Source organism: Erpetoichthys calabaricus, chromosome 9 (assembly GCF_900747795.2).
Source record: "Erpetoichthys calabaricus chromosome 9, fErpCal1.3, whole genome shotgun sequence".
NCBI classification, from domain to species: Eukaryota; Metazoa; Chordata; class Cladistia; order Polypteriformes; family Polypteridae; genus Erpetoichthys; species Erpetoichthys calabaricus.
The window spans coordinates 8,777,044-8,792,788 of NC_041402.2; the positions used below are offsets into that span (position 1 = coordinate 8,777,044).

Here is a 15,745-nt window from a genome sequence, read left to right on the forward strand (position 1 = left end):
ATATTGATTTGGCAAAATTTTACACCGGATGCCCTTCCTGACATAACCCTCCAAAAGACAAATATTCAATAATAAATATATATGTGCGTGCAAAAGACACCTATATCCCAAAAACACCAGTGACTAATTACTATATAAGAACATGAATATATTTACATTGACCCACCCTTGCCCCTAAACAACAAACAAAAACACGTAACACAAATACAAACACAGATTAGGTATGAACAGCAATTGAAAATGTGGTGAAAAATGAGTCTAAAATAAAGTCCGGCGGTATTGATACGGACTGTAATGTTATTGTGCTCCTTCCCGACAACAAAACAACCTCACCGTGAAAAGTCCTGGCAATGGCTAGGATGAATCCGAACCCTGGGGTTACTCGGCTCTGGCTGTCGTGATGTAGAATCGGATGTTGAAAAAAGCAAGCAGTGGACTAAAGCAATGATCGGCAGTGATGAGCTGATAAATGAACAGGTAAATTGTCTTCTTTTCCTTTGGATTTGTCTCCTCTCTCTCTCTCCTCGCCTTCGCTCCTCTTTTTTAAATACAAAATGTCCCAGATGTATCTGGTGAGTTAACAGGTGATTTCCGTCTCAGGGCTGCAGTCACTCTCCATCATCCTTCCCCTCTTCACTTACAGGGACAACATTCACTGACGCACATATAACGGACAGTAAACGGGACGATTAACCAAAATGCACTCAGCACAAACATAGAACATACTATTATTATATAGCCCCGCTACACCGCTAATGGATTTTTCTCCTGAATACATTTGTGACTAATAGGGGGCATCTCAGAACCCCAAACCCCTGGACACAACTACACAAACCCCAGTCATGGGTTCAAATAAGCCTTTAATTAGTTAACTAGCTGTGTAAACCCGAGCTGTAAAAACCCTGTGGTCCTAAAAACTACTGAAATCGTCAGGAAATAAAAACGAAATGTAAAGATGTCACGTAATTGAAAGGAACTACTCTGGGCGTCTCTCTCCTAGGAGGTTTCGTTTTCCGACGTGCTGGCCTCGCTTCTGTATTAGTGGCTAAGCGAGTGACTCTTTCTTCTGAGGTTTCATTTTGCCGACGTGCTCACATCGCTTGTGTATCCTTACCCCGAGTCCACCTCCAGGCCGGACAGACACACACACATCCACGCGTAGACATTTATATGCAAGATACCTTCAATATATGCTTCACAAGTCCCAAATCTTTCTTTTATCTCCCAAACCTTTTCCAACAAGTTTTGTCCTCCTCCTCTTACTCCTGCTCATGACTTCCATTTACCAAATGAGATGAGGAAGCCTCTTTTGTGCCAGGCCAGAGAGTGCTTCCAGTGCCACAGGAGTAATGGGAGCATCCTCAAAGATAATGACTAACCTAAGGGCCAAACTCAGTTATTTTTATCAAAACACTGTTAAATGCGGCAGACTAAGAAAATGAGCAAGTGTACCTGTGTTTATGCTGTACATGTCATTGTAAAATCGATCTCCAGATAGACCCCCATGAATGAAAAGTTTTGCACCAACGGCAACCACAACATGTCCATGTCGTGGGCTTGGGGGCTTTCCTTGAGTGTTCACCTGTGACCATGTTGATGTGACTAAAAAAGAAAACACATAAAAAGTTAGACTTTTCAAGATTTACAAAAGCACATCATTCATATAATAAAGAAAGAATTTTCTGGACCCTAATGCATCTTCTATGGTTGAAAGTTGTTTCCTTTCAACTACCTAGTTTTAAAATGTATTCTCCTATTTTATGTAAAGTATGTTGATTTTATTTTTAAATGGACACCAGTATGAATGTAATCAAGGGTGGACAACCTTAGTGTCAATGACGGTAATGCTGTAGCCACAGTGCGACAGACAGACAGACAGACAGACAGACAGACAGACAGACAGACAGACAGATAGATAGACAGATAGATAGATAGATAGATACTTTATTAATCCCAAGTGGAAATTCACATTCTCCAGCAGCAGCAAACAAAAAACAATATTACAATAAGCATAAATAAAATAAATACAATAAAACACAAACACAATACAAACCAGCAGTAAATTGAAACAAACAAATGACTACAAGGAAGGAACCATTGGTATCACTGAAGGTCACGGAAAACTAGAGAACAGAAATGCGCCTTCAGTCTCATTATAAACAGTTCAATTGAAGGGGACTCCTTAATGTAATTAGGTCATGAATTTCACAGATGAGGTACACAGCAGCTGCAACAGCCCTATCCCCCTTAGTTTTGCACTTAGTACGAGGGACCACAACAGACAACTGACTGGTAGATCTAACCTCTCTGGATGGCTGGTGTAAAACACACAATTCAGATACTGTAAATAGGCAGGAGCTTACCCATGTACAGATTTAAAAACCATCAGCAAAATTTTAAAATCAATTCTGAAACTAACAGGCAGCCAGTGTAAACAGGCTAAAATTGGAGAAACAGAATCAAACTTTCTTGCACCAACACAAAAACAGGCAGCAGCATTCTGGACAAACTGCAACCTGCATATCAGGGATTTGCTGATCCCAGAATAAAACGAGTTGCAGTAATCAAACCGAGAAAAGATGAAAGCATGAGTAACTTTTTCAAAATCTCTAGGAGATAAAAATCAGGAGTTATCTCCCCTCGACATTCTCATATACTCAGATATGGGAATGGATATTTGAGGAGTAAATCACAAGACAATGATTATATTTTTTATATTATGTACATTAAAGAACCATCAACAACAAATCAAATCAAGTTAATAATATATTGAACAATTATTAGAAAAGTAAAGTTGAATAAATCGGAGTTTGCAGCTGCATGAATAAAAAATTTGCCATGATAATTTTATTCTGGTAAACAATTCAGGTAAATTACCACTTTCAGTAAGCAGAAGTGGGTCAAAAGTTGCAAGAGACCTTAATAATGTGTGTAATATAATATTTGTACACAAAATTTTGTTTACATAAAGCTAAAACATTCTCAAATACGTATGTATTACAATTTGAACATCAAACAGAAAATTGCGATTATCTCGAAAACCGGTCTTAAATGCTTAGAATGTGGTGCTTTAACATAATTTGATGTGAAATTACCAAATTTTGAATATTTTTGGGGAAACATTTCAGGTAAAGTATCACTTCCGGTTAGCAGAAATAGCTCAAAAGTTGATAGAAATCTACATTTCGTACTTAATAGTTGTATGCAAAATTTGTTTGACCCAAGTGAAAGTTATCGTGTTTACACACACACACACACACACACATTTCCAAAAATGGTATTTTTGGACTCAGGGAGGTCTAAAACGTCGAGATTCATCAAAATCTCGAAATCAAATTTTTTGGATGATTTCAATACTTTCCCTATACTTTGTATACGAGAAAGTAAAAAAGGCTTAACCTTGGCTAAAAGATGAAGCTGGAAAAAGCAATTCTTGACAATAGAATTTATCTGTTTATCAAAAGAGAGGTTACTATTAAAAATAACCCCAAGATTCTGAACCTGGGGTTTGCAAAAGAGCTAAACAGTTCAAAACCAGTTCGAGCCTTGGCAGGAGGACCAGCTATCAGCACTTCCATTTTATTTTGATTAAGATCTAGTAAACTGTCAGCCATCCAGGATCTTAGGCCTACGAGACAATTGTGCACCCGCCAATTTATTGCTTGAATCAAAGATCTTGAAGTGCTTCAACATTGTTAAAATTTACTTCAAAGTAATACTGAGACAACATACAGTAGATTCAGAAAGCATTCAGACTTCACCTTTTCACATTTTTGTTATGTGGCAGCCTTGTGCTAAAATCTTTTCAACATTTTTTCCCTCATCAAACAACACTCAACACCCCACAATGACAAAGCAAAAACAGGATTTTGGAAATTTTTTCTAATTTATTAAAAAATAAAAAAACTGAAATATCACATTGACACAAGTACTCAATAAAGAGTTGAAGCCCCTTGTTTTGTCTTGCTAGAGTATTATACTACTCTACTTTCCCCTATTGTATTATTAATATGTAGCCTCTGTCAGAACGCCTCAAATCTCACAGACTTACCACTGTTTATAAGGTATTATAGTATATAACTTCTCCCCACCTTCCCTTCTACATCTATAACCTCAGGCAATTAGGTGTAGTAAAAGACAAGCAGGAGTTAAGTTACAATTTAAACAATGTATTATTGATAATATTCATAAATAATAACAATATGCAAAGTACATTTGAATATTGGCAACCATACAACCTGAGTAAATGGTGATGTGTAGTTTCAGGTGGCACACACACACTTGTTAATTACTTAAAATGTCTCTAGTTAAGGCATCATTTGTGGTCAGCTTTCTTCAGAACAGGCCGCATGCCTGTCTCAATATGGCTGCCGAGCTGTGCTCTTCATTGTGTTGTCCTTTTCAGTTCATGGTGTGAGATGGTCATTCAGTAGTTTGGTAAGAGAGTGAGGGAGTGAGCAAATTTATAGATTCTCTGTCCAACCCTTACAGCCAATAGGGTGTCATGGTACTTAAAGGTTTCTGATACAAGCCAGTTCCAAACAGCCATACTTCAGACCAATGGGGGAATAGAACACCTTCACACCTGCCCCCCAAACCATATGTTAAGGTAATGTTTGCCAGTTAGGCAGCCTGACTTTCCTATGGGGGTTGACCGAGAGACTTCAGAGATACATTAGCCAAACTTGTTTACGGCACTTCCCCCCAGCTCTGTCGTAAAATTCAAAGAGACCCATTCCTGAAAGAGGTTTGTAAATATGAATGCTTCTCACTAATGTAACATTAATATTACATTGCTTTGCCTAAGTTACAGATAAACACATACAAAATATTTATCAGCTTACATTCAAAATCTCACATCACAACACCCCTCTGGCAGCAGTTAAGCCTGGAGTTTTGCTGGTTATGACACGACAAGCTTTGCACACCTGAATCTGGGTATTTTCTGACATTTTTTTCTCAGTGGATCCCAGACAGCCATTTTCAGATCTCTCCAGAGTTGTTCCATTTGGTTCACGTCCAGGTTCTGGCAGCGCAACTCAAGGACATTCACAGAAATGTCCCTAAGCCACACTGCTGTTGACTTTGCTTTCTACAGATATCGCTGTAGTTTCCTCCATTCAGCTTTCCCTCAATCCTGGCTAGTCTCCCAGTGCTTCCAGCTAAAAAAAAAATGCCCCACAACATCATGCTGCCACTACCATGCTTCACTGTTGGAATGGTACTGCACAGGTGATGAGTGGTGCCTGGGTTTCTCCTGATGTGATCTTGGTTTCATCAAACTCTTGTTTCTTATAGTCGGACAGTCTTTTAGGTGCCTCTTTGCAAACTCCAAGTGGGCTTCCATGAGCTGTTTTTTTAAATTTTTTTTAAACTAAGGAGAGGCTTCTGTCTGACTATTCTGTCATAAAGCCCAGATTGGTGGAGGCGTTGCAGTGATAGTTGTCCTGCTGGAAGTTTCTCCTATCTTCAGACAAGTTCTCAGGAGATCAGTCAGAGTGATCATTGGATTCTTAGTCGCCTTTCTTACCACATCACTACTCCCACAATTGCTCAGTTTTTCCAGGCAGCCAGCTTTACGTAGAGTCATGGTTGCTCCATTTTAGTTTTGTTTAAGAATTATTATTGTGTTCTTAGAAACCTTCAACATTGCAGGAATTTTTTGAAGCGTTCCCCGGGTCTATGCCTTGCCCCAATCCTGTCTCTAAGCTCTGCGGGCAATTCCTTCGATCCCAAGGTTTGGTTTTTTTTGCTTAACTGAGGGACCTTCTATAGACAGGTGTCTGCCTTTCCTAATCATATACAATCACTTGAATTGACCACAACTGGACTCCATACATCTCAACGATGGTCAATTTAATAGGATGCACCTGAGCCAAAGCAAAGGGTCTGTATACTTGCATCAATGTGATATTTCAGTATTTTATTTTTAATAAATTTGCAAGAATTTCAAAAATGCCATTTTTGCATAGACATTTTAGGGTTTTGAGTGTTGCTTGATGAAGTAAAAATTAATTACAAAAGATTTTAGCATGAGGCTGCAACGTAGCAATACGTGATAAAACAGAAAGGTCTGAATACTTTTGTTTTCATTCAAGACATCCATTCTGGATTAAAAAAAACAGATGGCTACCTATAGTATCTTCATGGCCTGCATGGTGTTCTCTCACTTGTATGATGCCTTGTTCTTCATTTTCAATATTGATCTTTTATTTTTTTTAAGGTCAACCTACTTAAACATTGTAACAAACTACAACTGGCAGAGGACTGGCACATACCAACATCACATGATTCAATTGATTCTCCAAAATTGCTGTTCCAGTAAATGCTGCTCACCTCTAACGGTGTTAAAAAGAGCACTTCAGGCTGTGACTCTTACTATTCATAAGCCTCTTCAAGCAAGTGCCCGGTGTGTTGTGTGGACTCCCACTTGCTTAATCTCTCCACTTAAATTGTGAAAAAAATGACACTGCTATATATATACCACATTTTATATTTCTTATCAAATACGGAAATTGTTTTAACGTTTTTTTTTTTTTTTTTATAAAAGACTCCGTGAAAAATAGTATGCGGAAAGACTATTTTCTAAATGAAGACTTTTAAAGCTTTATGCTAACAGGGCGAGGTTCAGAACCACGGCCTGTTGTAGCTTGTGCTTACATTCATTTAGCATGCAGTATACGAAAGAACAGCCGACAGGCAGGTTTTTTTTTTTTTGTATTTTTGTTCAGCAAGCAATATACACCCTCAATAATATAATGAAAAGAATCCATATCAAAATGTGATGGACGCAAACAACATGAATTCTGTACACTGTAATTTCATACTTTCACATGTTAAAATGGTCTCAAATTAGGTGGGAGCATCAGGGTCAATGTCAAAAAAATGAAAAAAAGTAACCTGTATCAAAAGCATGAAGCTGTACATCCTGGACTGGCTCTGCTCCTACATCACCACCAGAGAAGACATACAGTCGGTCACCAATGGAAGCAGAGAACGTATGGTAGGTGCGTGCAGATGGTGGCACCCCAGACACTTTCACACTTTTCCACCTTCCAGCCTCTAAATAATAAAGAAGAAGTCAAGTCAAGCTTATTGTTACATGTACATAGTACAATGAAATTTTAACTTTAGAACAGTTGTCAAAAAAACCAAAAAAAAAATAAAAAGTATACACACCATGCAACATATACAATACATACACAGACACGCATTTGATTCTTTTTTTTTTTTTTAATTTGATATACTGTACTTTATTAATCCCTGAGGGGAAATTGTCTTTGCACAGGACACAGCGCAGGGTCAGGTTAACAGTCTTGCTCAAGGGCCCAAAGGAGTAGCACAGGGGTGGGCAAATTCATTCCTGGAGGGCCGCAGTGGCTGCAGGTTTTTGTTCCAACCCAATTGCTTAATAAGAAGCACTTATTGCTCTAGAAACACTTCTGCTTCATTTTAGTTGTCTCCCTCATTAAGATTATGAACCCTTATTGCTTATTTAAGTCTTAAACAGCTGCATTCTCGGTTTTTAATTGCTCCTTATTAGTAATAAGATGCAAATGACAAAAGAAACCAGCAGTTATCCATTTTGCTTGTTACCCTTTACACCTGTGTGTATTTATCGTGCACTATTTGGTTTAATTAAATACTTGGAAGGAAAGAGAAGAGAAAAAAGTGAAGGACTGAGAATTACCCATCTGTTTTACACTTCAAAGAATTTGGATGATATCCTTAGAATGGAAAAAAAATCTAGGAGATGAGAATGACTTGACATAGCCAAGTTAAAGCACTAACAAGCCATGAAATGTAATTATTGGCAAGGATTGTTTTCTAATTAAGCAACTGGGTTGGAACAAAAACCCGCAGCCACTGCGGCCCTCCAGGAATGACTTTGCCCACCCCTGGAGTAGGACATACATACAGTGAAAGGTTTGTGGAAGACTACAAGTACTAAGGTAGTGTGCACAGCTTATTTTCTTTTAAAATGGTTGCATCTCATAATATTGGTGCTGTTTTGTTCAAAATTTCCATATATAAGCTGTTTTACAATATGTGTATAATTGCAAAATGTGGATCGATACTAGACAGCTGTCTAGGCTTTAAAAATGGACATATTCTTTAAGTATTAAGGCTTTTGCTTTTCCAGGTATACACGGACCCCATTAACTTCAGTATAACATACCAGTGCAGGCTATTAATAAAGATATATATTTTTTTTAATTTATAGAAATCGCTAGACTTTGTTACACAATTTCACATGGCAAATGGATATATATCATGTTTGTGTAGAAATACCAAATTCATCCTTTAAGCTACAGCACAGGTAGATTATACTGCTTACTACATGACCATCAGACAGTCACGTAGCTTTCATGTGCTCCAAGTACATTCTTACTTATAAGAATACTTAACTGTGTGTGGTGTTCGGGACAAAAAACAACCCAAAGACTCCCTAGCAGTTTTACTATATTTGTGCACTTGGAGATGTGTCAGTTAACCCTTAGAATTACCCACTGCAGAGGACATGGACACACCTGTGCTTGCTTCCCCACTGTCTTTTGTAAGAATACACTGGCAATACCATATCTTAGCCGTATCACTGGCATGGGAGTCCTGCTAATCTTTGTCTCGAGAAAATACCTCCAGATAGACGAGGTTTGTAGTGAAAGCTTCAAGCCTTGCCCTGTGTTGCTTAGACGTTTCATTTGCACTTTGTTGAGCCGCAGCGTTTGCTTTGTTGTCTCTTCATCTGTGTCATTAGCACATCATTGTTGTGTGGTGGCATTTGCTGCACACAGGTCTTTTATAGTGAGAAGTGAAGTGCATGCAACTGGCAAAAAAATGTAAAAGTGCACGCATGCGGCATCTAGTGGCTGTGGTTGAGCATGAGCAGAGTGAACTGCTCCATACATACAGGTCTTTTGTTTTTTATATACTGTATGTAAAATCCTAATCCTAAAAGTGCAACGGTGATGTTTCTATGTCCCGTTTTTTGTCACGCTTTACATCAGGCTCATTTTAAAACCTACATATATATGTTTGGTATCATTCTTTTCAGAATTTATTGAAGTTTAAGGTGATGTTGTTAGATTTTCAGATTTGTATTCCATTTTTTAAAATAAAAACTAAAAAATATCAAGCACTCAGAATTGTTCAGAAATGTTCTCTTTTTAATAAGGTAATTATTAGCGGTTTTTATTTATGCACTTATTTATTTACTTATTCACTGAGCTTCTGTAAAAAGTCAAATGCTCCTCTTGGGACAAATAATTCTGTCTTTCTATTTATCTACTGTATCAGTTCATGTCATATTTCATTACTTAGCTATGCCAATATAGATTCACAGATCATTACTAGAATTTTATGCAGATTTTTTTTTTTTGTTAATCGAACTGCTTTTCCTTTTTTTCTGTAAATCTCATTGTGGTGCCATTGGTTGTTCAGATACTCACCTAAATCCAGTGACTGAAGGCAGTTTCGATTGCCACTTTGCTCCGCTCCACCAAAAACCCAAATGTTTTTAGGGTTCTGCTCCGGGACAAAGCTTGCATGCTCATACCTTGGGAGCAAACCCTCCCATTCTGGGTTATCCCACTCATGTTTATCTGTTTAAAAAAAAAAAAAAAAGGTTTAGAAAGTTATTAAAAAAGCTTTCCATTCTGTCTGCGATATTCAGCCTTAAACAGACAGACCCCTCCACTCTGCTAACCCTATTTGACTTATGCCTTTATTCCAGCAACTTGCAACATCTGAGGTACAATTTGTTACATTATTTTTGTTTTTTGCAGCACAGGCAGGTGAAGTGACTTCCTCAGGGTCACACAGTGGTGTCAGTACCAGGATTTGAACTGACAAGCTCCGGGTTTGCTGAAATATTACTGAAGAAAGAAAAAAAAGAAAACGGGCAAATGGGGCTATGCATACAAATGTCCATCCATCCATTATCCAACCCGCTATATCCTAAATACAGGAGCCAATCCCTGCCAACACAGGGCACAAGGCAGGAAACAAACCCCGGGCAAGGTGCCAGCCCACCGCAGGGCGCACACACCCACACACACGGGACAATTTAGAATCGCCAATGCACCTAACCTGCATGTCTTTGGACTGTGGGAGGAAACCGGAGTACCCGGAGGAAACCCAGACAGACACGGGGAGAACATTCAAACTCCACGCAGAGAATCGAACCTGGGTCTCCTAACTGGCACCTTTCACTGCGCCACCATACCGCCCCCATACAAACTTAAAAGGTTTAAATAAAACAGAAATATATACCTTTATTTTTACTTCCTTAACTTGTGGAGGGTGTATCCTGTAGCAAAGCCCTAACTTTTTTCATGAAAGCCCCTTTCAGTCAATAAGCCTTAAAAACAGGTGTAAAGCTAAACTTGCAGCACCGCTATTCAATTACACTTGCCTAACACCTCTCCTAAGGGGAGATACTGTGGGATCTGGGCATCCATCAAAGCACCAATCACAGGCCCGATTAGAAAGCGGGAAGCTGTGATTTGTCGTCTCCCTCCCATGTAACAATCACAGCCCGTGTTACAATGCACTATGTATGTATGTGTATATGTATATATGTGTGTGTATTTATGTGTGTATATGTATGTGTATATATATGTTGATATATATATATAATGTGGATGTGTATATGTATATATGTAGATATATGTATATGTAGATATATGTTTACATAACCTCTTTAACACACTACTTCTCCGCTGCGAAGCGCGGGTATTTTGCTAGTATATTATATTATATATATATATATATATATATATATATATATATATATATATATATATATATATATATATATATATATAGACATACATAAATACATACATACATTCACATAAATATGCCCGCTGTTTTATAAACGAACGCCATATAAGGCCGTCCTTTCTCCTTGCTTAGCGGTTCTGTATTGTTTTATTGTTCGTTTATTACAATTGTTATAGTTATTGTGTAGCTATTCGAGACTCACTTTTCTGTTCAGGTACCCATTTCCTTTATGTAATCCGCGGATTCTTTGCTATTTTTTGTTTGTTTATTACGATTATAGTTATTTATTGATTCCCTTCTTTAGCTGACTGCCTGCTCACATAAGGCGCTCTGCTGTTTTTCTGTGAAGCAGCCTTTACACAGATATTCTTTTCCTACATTATCAATTGTGTAATGTGTTTTTTGAACAGGTTTGATTCATCGAAGTGATCACTCGTGCTGTGTTCAGTCATTTCACATGAGCCGCTCTCTTGTGTGATGTTGCGATGTCCACGGGTTTATTTAATGTTAGCTAAGACCCGGCACTTAAAAGTTTCTTGCTACAGCAATTTTAACTCTGTTACAAAGTGATCCAAAGTCTCGTTTATACCTCATGTCTTCTCTTTAAACTTGTATGTGGCGAATATGGTATTGCAAATGGCAGCGTTTCTATAAACTTACGGTTTACGTCGTGCTTTGCTTCCGCAGTAGCTAAGTGATCACTCCTGCTGCGTTCAGTCAGTTCACGTGAGCCGCTCTCTTGTGTGATGTTGCGATGTCCACGGCTTTATTTAATGTTAGCTAAGACCCGGCACTTAAAAGTTTCTCGCTACAGCAATTTTAACTCCGTTACAAAGTGATCCTGTGTTCACAGTCAGTTCACGTGATTACATGGGAGGCGTGATGACGCGATACGCAACTCCGCCTCCCATGGCCAGCGAGCTACAGTCCATTACAGTATATAGACAAAAAAGAGGTTCCAGTTATGACCGTTACGCTTTGAATTTCGAAATGAAACCTGCCTAACTTTTGTAAGTAAGCTGTAAGGAATGAGCCTGCCAAATTTCAGCCTTCCACCTACACGGGAAGTTGGAGAATTAGTGATGAGTGAGTGAGTGAGAGAGTGAGGGCTTTGCCTTTTATTAGTATAGATATATATATATACTAGCAAAATACCCGCGCTTCGCAGCGGAGAAGTAGTGTGTTAAAGAGGTTATGTAAACATATATATACATAAACATACTGTATATACATAAATATATACATATACACATCCACATATATATACATATATCAACATATATATACACATACACACATGCAGACACATATACATATATATACATATACATATTTGTATATCTACATATATATACACATATATACATATACATATTTGTATATCTACATATATATAAACATATATACATATATATACATATTTGTATATCTACATACATACACATCTATCTATCTATCTATCTATCTATCTATCTATATATATATATATATATATATATATATATATATATATATATATATATATATATATATATATATATATATATATATATATATATATATATATATATATATATATACACACACATATATATATATACACATATATATATATACACATACATATATATATATATATATATATAGCTGATTACCCAGTGGATTCGCTCAGTGAGTGCAAGAGAAAAAAATAAAATGTATGTATAAAATAAGTTTAATTGCCAAATTTATTTTTCCACAAATAAAGAGCACTTACAATAACATAGAAATCAATATAAACAACATTAACATCATTATCATTTGAGAATATGAAGTAATATATAAGAAGCACATTGCATATAAATATAAATTATTAAACATTAAAATGTTCTTCTATAAAACACTACCGTGGCTATTTGTTTGTCTGTCCAGGATTTGAAATCAGCTGTAGCTCGCAAACCGTTTCACCTATTGACTTGAAATTTGGTACATAGATAGTACGTCACGTCTACTATTCGCTTTCCCACACATATGAACACATATATATATATATATATATATATATATATATATATATATATATATATATATATATACACACATACACATATATACATATACATACATAGTGCGTTGCAACACGGGCTGTGATTGTTACATGGGAGGGAGACGACAAATCACAGCTTCCCGCTTTCTAATCGGGCTTGTGATTGCTGCTTTGACGGATGCCCAGATCCCACAGTATTTCCCGTTAGGAGAGGCGTTAGGCAAGTGTAATTGAATAGCGGTGCTGCAAGTTATTACTCTTTTTATCTTTATTTTATTTTATTGTAGAATCAACTCAGAGCTGCGCGCACCAGTGCGTGCGTGGCGGATGCGTACGGCTGACGTTTTCATTGTCTACCACCTTCGCTAATCATTCTTGAGGCAGATTGAAGACTTAAGTGCCAGCTTAACTGAAAAATTAAAGAAAACATACTAAGTTTTAAAAAAAATCAGTTTTAACGGGAAAAGATGCCGACGAAAGAAGAGAAGCAGCGGGACGCTAGGGTCAAGAGCTGCTCATTAAGCAGCAAGCGCATCAACGTCTGAGCAAACGAATGGTAAACGTACAGAGAAAGAGGATAAATACTATGAATGGTCATGTCAAGTGTATTCACTCCACGTTATCATGCAGTGCGCTGTTACTGGTATTTTGATAAAAGAATCTGAATAACATATAAGAAGCGTATAAATTATTAAATAGTAAAACATTAACATTTAAGAAGTAAAGATACATTGAGTACTACTGTAGTGCTTTCGGGTATAGTACATTTTTTGTTTGCCCATTACAAGCATAAATGTATACATTTTTTGGTGTACCTACCCAAGAACACGCGACATGACCCGGCAGTTAAAAATTTATCGCTCCAGCAATTTTAACTCTGTTACAAAGTCATCTAATATGGTATTGCAAACGGCAGCGGGAGCGTTTCTATAAACTCAATTTAAACTTACTGTTTACACCATGCTTTGAAGATGCATAGTATGCGACACGTGTTTCGCCGTAATTGTGGGCTCATCAGGAGTACACAGTCACTGCACTCCTTTACGGGAATCGATCCTCGGACGTAGAGGCGAAGCCCCTAACGTTGTGCCACGGCGTGAGGTTCGTTCATTTGACAGCATGTAGATCGGGGTAATTACATTGCAGGCATTCGTAGTCTGATTCACAATCTGATTGTATGGGTGGTTACCTACCAGGTAACGCTTGTGGTTGGTGAGCAAGTCGGGTAACTTCTGCCACGGTGCCCTCTTTCAGTTGCGAGAAGCAGATCATACAATGGTTGAAATACTTTAATATATATAGCAAAATCACCACGCTTCGCAGGGGCGAATATGGTATTGCAAACGGCAGCGTTTCTATAAACTTAAAGTTACGGTTTATACCGTGCCTTGTTTCATATTCTTTTCCTACCTTATCAATAGTGTAATGTGTTTTTTGAACAGGTTTGATTCATGGAAGTGATCACTCATGCTGCGTTCAGTCACTTCACGTGAGCCACTCTCTTGTGTGATGTTGCGATGTCCACGGGTTTATTTAATGTTAGCTAAGACCCGGCAGTTAAAAGTTTCTCGCTACAGCAATTTTAACTCTGTTACAAAGTGATGCAAACTGTCGTTTATACCTCGTGTCTTCTCATTAAACTTGTATCTCGCGAATATGGCATTGCAAACGGCAGCGGGAGCGTTTCTATAAAGTTAAGGTTACGGTTTACACCGTGCTTTTTTATACCTCGTGTCTTCTCATTAAACTTGTATCTCACGAATATGGTATTGCAAACGGCAGCGGGAGCGTTTGTATAAAGTTAATTTAGACTTACGGTTTACACCGTGCTTTTTTATACCTCGTGTCTTATGAAGATGCTTGTATGCGTCACTCACTCGCTTCTTATTGTTTCGCTGCCTTGTCAATTGTGTAATGAATGTTTTCTTCTGCGCTCTTTGGGGCTCCTCCTTCTTTTCTACGTACTGAGTTCACAGTCAGTTCACGTGATTACGTGGGAGGCGTGATGACGCGACACGCAACTCAGTCTCCTACGGCCATCTTGCTGCCTACCATTACAGTATATGGACAAAAAAGAGGTTCCAGTTATGACCATTACGCGTATAATTTTGAAATGAAAACTGCCTAACTTTTGTAAGTAAGTTGTAAGGAATGAGCCTGCCAAATTTCAGCCTTCCACCTACACGGGAAGTTGGAGAATTAGTGATGAGTGAGTCAGTCAGTCAGTGAGTGAGTGAGTCAGTCAGTCAGTGAGGGCTTTGCCTTTTATTATTATAGATATATATATATATATATATATATATATATATATATATATATAGTGCAACGATTGTATGTCTCTTTTTTGCCACACTTTAAATCGGGCTTATTTTAAAACCTACATATATATGTTTGGTATCTTACTTTAATGTGATGTTGTTAGATATTCAGATTCTTACTCCATTTTTAAATTAAAAACTAAAAAATATCAAGAACTCACGTCCCGAGATGAGAATTTGTGCCAAGAGATTTAACCATGCCTGAGACCGGAAATAAAAGGCAAAGAGTAGGACAGCTGCTGTACAGGCTTTTAAATGTTCAAAGCGCTGCGCAAGATGCAGATCACATGGCACGGCAGCAGCAGCAAGCCAGCAGCTAATTGAGTAAAAAGGAGGTAAAAAAAAAAAAAAAAACTATTTGTTTTCCATTGTATCACCATTTAAGAGGGGGTTTCGGAGGAGCGACCACATCTGCTTGTGGTGCATTCAGCACCCCTCTTCACAACATGAGCTGCAGAGATGCAAAGTGGCTGGCACGTAACGCAGGCCAGGGTTGGGGGGAGGGTTGTGAAGCAAAGCAAGCAGGGGGTGAACCCCCTAGTGTATATGTATACACTATATATAAATATAAAATCCAACGTCTGTCTGTTTGCTTGCTTTTCACAAGAGAACTTCT

At 37.8% G+C, this 15,745-nt stretch overlaps 1 protein-coding gene and 1 long non-coding RNA gene across 2 annotated transcripts in view; one reads left to right on the top strand and one right to left on the bottom strand.

Moving 5' to 3' along the window:
• Window positions 1-15,745, top strand: part of LOC127529171 (uncharacterized) — a 98,353-nt gene that overhangs the window by 79,991 nt on the left and 2,617 nt on the right. The window lies entirely within an intron of this gene.
• Window positions 1-15,745, bottom strand: part of rabepk (Rab9 effector protein with kelch motifs) — a 43,198-nt gene that overhangs the window by 11,261 nt on the left and 16,192 nt on the right. The window contains exons 4-6 of the mRNA XM_028809138.2: window positions 9,450-9,602; window positions 6,901-7,062; window positions 1,453-1,602 (exon numbers count right to left, since the gene is read on the bottom strand). Of these exons, the coding sequence (XP_028664971.2) occupies window positions 1,453-1,602; window positions 6,901-7,062; window positions 9,450-9,602 (465 nt within the window). The remainder of the gene's footprint in view (window positions 1-1,452; window positions 1,603-6,900; window positions 7,063-9,449; window positions 9,603-15,745) is intronic.